The sequence below is a fragment of the Chaetura pelagica genome, unplaced genomic scaffold (assembly GCF_000747805.2).
Source record: "Chaetura pelagica isolate M959 unplaced genomic scaffold, ChaPel_1.0 scaffold107, whole genome shotgun sequence".
Lineage (NCBI taxonomy): Eukaryota > Metazoa > Chordata > Aves > Apodiformes > Apodidae > Chaetura > Chaetura pelagica.
In genome coordinates this window covers 667435-672501 of record NW_009953979.1, presented here as the reverse complement: position 1 = coordinate 672501, position 5067 = coordinate 667435, and the positions used below count along the sequence as shown (strand labels likewise).

At 53.0% G+C, this 5067-nt stretch overlaps 1 protein-coding gene across 1 annotated transcript in view; it reads left to right on the top strand.

Moving 5' to 3' along the window:
• Positions 1-5067, top strand: part of OTOF (otoferlin) — a 106105-nt gene that overhangs the window by 99978 nt on the left and 1060 nt on the right. The window contains 8 exon segments of the mRNA XM_010002208.1: positions 86-213; positions 709-879; positions 1435-1595; positions 2323-2465; positions 2914-3002; positions 3602-3700; positions 4429-4674; positions 5063-5067. The exon segment at positions 5063-5067 is cut by the window's right edge and continues 176 nt beyond it. Of these exon segments, the coding sequence (XP_010000510.1) occupies positions 86-213; positions 709-879; positions 1435-1595; positions 2323-2465; positions 2914-3002; positions 3602-3700; positions 4429-4674; positions 5063-5067 (1042 nt within the window).

The window sequence follows — 5067 nt, the reverse complement described above, 5'->3', positions numbered from 1 at the left end:
CGGTCTCAGGGATGGAGAATGGGGCCATCCCTGAATTCTTCACTACTGTGGATGACACTGACATGATCTCATCTGTTCTCCACAGGCCACAGATCTTCACCCAGCTGACATCAATGGGAAAGCTGACCCCTATATTGCCATCAAACTGGGGAAGACGGACATCAAAGACAAGGAGAACTACATCTCCAAGCAGCTGAACCCTGTTTTTGGAAAGTGAGTTACATGTCTGCACCTCAGAGGAGAGGACCTGCCCCCTTGCCATCCCACAGCCACTGCTTGAGCTCAAAAGATGGGACTCATCACACAGAACTTTCCTTGCAAGCAGTGTAGGGCATTTTCATGCCAGCCATCTGTCCTTCTTTCCCAAGCAGTTGGTTAATATGGTAAAGGGTGTTTAGGAGACATCCATCTCTGATCAAGATTAAGTACCTGCCTTAGGCTGAACTCAAAGGAGAGTGTGGCCTGGATCTCCAGTGACACACAAGCTTAGTTCCAGACATCCAAGTGGAGAGATCACCCTGTGCCATCTCCTGTTTAGGGATGCTGGATTTAGAAGAGCCCATGTAGAGTTTTAGTTAAAACCAACTCTCAGTGTGCTGCAGTGGTAGATGCAAATTAAACAGTGTCTCAGACCAGAGCAGACCCAACTCACCCACCTCTTGAGTAGCAGCCCAACCCTTCAAGAGCTTTTCTCTCTCCCCGGCTTAGATCCTTTGACATCGAGGCCACCTTCCCCATGGAGTCCATGCTGACAGTGGCAGTGTACGACTGGGACTTGGTGGGGACAGATGACCTCATTGGAGAGACCAAGATTGATCTGGAGAACCGCTTCTACAGCAAGCACCGAGCTACTTGTGGGGTGTCACAGACTTACTCCATGTACGAGCAAAGCCTTCCCTGCCCACCCTTCTGCCTGGACTCACACCTATCTCGTCTTCCACAACAACCCTAAACCTTCTGCAGGAATATCCCTCCTTGATTGCCTGCTAATGGAAGAGCCTGTGCTGTAGCCTCACTCTTAAGACAGGTTTTGTGACAAGCACAGCAGGACAGCAGTGGTGTGGGTTGTAAGGAGGCTAGGGCAAGGAGGAAGGGACAGAGGGACACTGGTGGGACTGGGTAGAGGGCAGAGCTGAAAGAGAAGCAGGGCCAAAGGAGCCATGCAGAGCATCAGGAGTCAACTGGGGTGTGCTGGGAATTTCAGGTCTGAGTCAGCACAGAGTACAGGGTGGGAGGGTGTTAGCAAAGTGGAGAGCAGGGCCCCCAGAGGGATCTAGTGTGCTCTGAAGGTTCACACTTGCTGCCTCAGATTCCTGCCCCTGAATCCTGGGTCCTTCATGGCAGCAGCATTTGTTTGGCTGGTGGAAGGGACCAAAATTGCTTTTTCCTCCAAATCTTGCTGCTGCTTCACTGACCTTCCCCTCCTGTTCACAGACATGGTTATAACACGTGGCGTGACCCCATGAAGCCCTCCCAAATCCTCTCCAAGCTCTGCAAAGAGGGCAAGGTGGATGGGCCGCACTTTGGGCCAGGAGGAAGAGTGAAAGTTGCCAACAGGGTCTTCACTGGCCCCACAGAGATTGAGGACGAAAATGGTAACTGCCTCATGGGATGAAGGTTGTGGAGGGAAACAGGGGTCTGGGGTATCCCCTCATCATCCAGGATTGGAGACAGATGTAGTGGCCCCATCATCCCAAAGCAGCACTGCAATCACTCTCCATCCACCTCCTTAAATGGACCTTCCAGTAGGTGACCAGTTAGAGTCTGGTAGACCATCTAGGCCAGTGGGTTGGTCTTAGAATCATTCACGAGTGTCTGTACCATAGCATCACCTTTGAAAACCTTCTCCTGGCAGCTTCTGCCCAAAGAGCAATGTTTAGGAAGCCCTTCTTCATGTAATTGCTGACCCAGCCACTGGTTGCGTCCCAGTTCATTCACATGTGCTCAAGAAAGATGAGGGCACACCAGGAGGGGTGGAGAAGAGGAAGAGAACATGGTCAATGGATATGGAGCTTGTTTAGCTTGGTGAAATGGAGACTGGCAGGGGATCTGGACCTTCTTTACGTTACATGGGTCAGAAAGAGGAGGAGAGGAGTTAAAGTGTCAGCTGAAGGGGGTTGGACTAGATTAATCTTTCGTGGTCTCTTCCAACCCCTAAGATTCTGTGATTCTTGAAGGACGCAGTACGCAAGGAAAAGGAGAGTGGTAGCTAAGCAGGCAGGTCTGCTCTCTTGAACTACAGGTAGATGATCAGAGTTGTTTGTTGTCCCTGGTGTTTCCCTGCCCAGTTCTCCAAGCTCAGCCCTCCCTTTGCCCATGCAGGTCAGAAGAAGCAGACAGATGAACACCTGGCCCTGACGGTGCTGCGCCACTGGGAGGACATCCCCTGGGCAGGCTGCAAGCTGGTTCCTGAGCACGTGGAGACACGTCCTCTGCTCAACCCTGACAAGCCAGGCATCGAGCAGGTCCTCAACATCCCAGAGCAGAAGTGGAGGCAGCCCATGCTGCTGAGCCGGCAGAGCCTCCAAGCTGGGCACACCAGCAGTAACCCACCTTGTGGTGGGCAGTGGAAGTGGGGAAGATACCCACCAGAGAGTAGCACTTGGGCATCAATGGCCTTAACCATCACCTGTTGACCCATGGATGCTCCAGCCTGAATCCATGTCATGCCCCTAAATCTCTTGGTCCCCTGACTCCCTCTTGCCTGTGCACCTCAGCATCACACTAAGCCAGGAGACACTTCTGCAGGGGGTGGAGAAGGACTTACAGCACAGGGGAGACTCCACATCTGGCAGAGTTCAGTGCTGCAGGCTCTGCCCCACATCGGGACAGACTGATGTTAAAGCACAAGAGGGGAAGGGGGATGGTAAAGGAGGGACCAGGGGAGCTGACTGCACTTCTTCCACCTTGCAGGGTCGCCTGGAGATGTGGGTGGACATGTTCCCCATGGACATGCCAGCACCTGGCCCTGCCATTGATATCTCTCCCAGGAAACCAAAGAAGTAAGGGGCAGGGAAGGTTACTGGGACAGGGTTGGTCAATCCAGAGGAGCTTCCCTCCAGCCTTTCCACATTGTATCCTGTGAGGAATCTGCTCTACTTGTTCCCACCAGGGCTACTTTCTCCATGACTAGAATTCCCAACCAAGCCAAACAGGAAACCCCAGGTGGCTGCAAACAAAAGGCAGCACTGGAAATATCTCAGAGTCCCTGGGCCTGCTGGAGACCTAAGAAGAACTGTGATGCCCATTTCTGGGGTGGGGGACACAGCTCTGCTGAGTATGGGGGACAACCAGGAAGAGAGCTGGACTCAGACTGTTTTGTACACCCCATTTTAGCCATAAATCTACCAAAGACTGTCCCCTTGAGCTTTTGGCCTGGGCCTTGCAGAGGTTCAGAGCACAGAGAGGTAAAGGTCTCCTCACTGCTCTGCTCACCCTGCCTGGGCTGGTGTGAGCTGATGTGCAGATCCCCATTCTGTTCTTGCCTCTGGTGAACAGTTCTCTGCCACCTCAGTGCCCAGCGCTGGTTTATGGCAGCACCACCCCATTTTCTCCTTTTCCTGTCCCTCATCTCTGTGTCACCTTTACTTCTTTCCACCAGGTATGAACTTAGAGTGATAGTGTGGAACACGGACGAGGTCGTCCTGGAGGATGATGACTACTTCACTGGCGAGAAATCCAGTGACATTTTTGTCAGGGGGTAGGTACTGCATGGTGAGCCAGTGCCACCTCTTCTGCTTCTCCCTTGGGGAGGGGGCGGGGGATGCAAGTGCTTGATTTGCTTCCACCCTGGTCTGGTGGAAGGTGTCCCTGTCTATGCAGTGGGGTTGGAACTACATGATCTTTAAGGTCCCTTCCGACCCAAACCATTCTATGATTCCATGATTGTTCAGCCTGGAGAAGACCTGCAGGGACCTTAGAGCACCTTCCAGGACCTGAAGGGGCTACAGGAAAGCTGGGGAGGGACTTTTGATGAGGACAGGGAGTGATGGGACGATGGAGAATGGTTTCAAGCTGCAAGATGGGAGACTGAGATGAGATCTTTGGAAGAAATTCTTTTCTGTGAGGGTGGTGAGACCCTGGCCCAGGTTTCCCAGAGCAGTTGTGGCTGCCCCATCCCTGGCAGTGTTGAAGGCCAGGTTGGATGGGGCTTGGAGCAACCTGGTCTAGTGGGAGGTGTCCAGCAAGGTGCTGATTTCCCAGGAAATGACCCCCTGATGATCCACTTGAATATCTTGCTCTCCAAGCCCCCTGTTCCCTCAAAACAAGCCCTACTGCCCTTATGTCACCCCTTGAAGATGTGCTGCCATGATTTGAGCCCCAGCTGCTCACCCCTTAGGTCCTGGAGGTATCCTGGCTGCATGGACAGGATGGCCCTGTACCCTCTCCTCCCTCCTGTGACATTTGCCACCCCTCTGGGCCCTACAGGTGGCTGAAGGGTCAGCAGGAGGACAAGCAAGACACAGATGTCCATTACCACTCACTCACTGGTGAAGGCAACTTCAACTGGCGCTACATCTTCCCCTTTGACTACCTGATGGCAGAGGAGAAGATTGTAATCTCCAAGAAGGAGTCCATGTTCTCCTGGGATGAGACTGAGTACAAGATCCCAGCTCGCCTCACCCTGCAGGTCTGGGACGCTGATCACTTCTCAGCTGACGATTTCCTCGGTGAGTGGGGGGTCCATGTAAGCTCCATGGAGCTGGGATGGTGAGCAGGCCAGCAAGGAGCCCACAGTTGGACAGGTAGGAGGCAGTGTGGGATGACAAAGCATACATAGGAACAGGACTTGGCCTGGCAGGTCTGCTCCTCAAATCCACAACATCCTACAAAACCCCTTTAGATGCTGCTGCTAAGGGCAGGTATGATGACAGCCATTGTCTCCACTGCTGCTGTTCAAAGCCTGCTCCTGCAGAAAAATTGTCAGTTTTTTAGTTCCCAGAGCAACTTCAAAGTCTCTCTTCAAGGCAGGAGATCCTGGACCAGCCCACTCCAGCCAAGGACTCAGCATTTGGGGGTGCCAACATCTGTGCTTCTCTTTTGCCTGCCAGGGGCCATTGAGCTGGA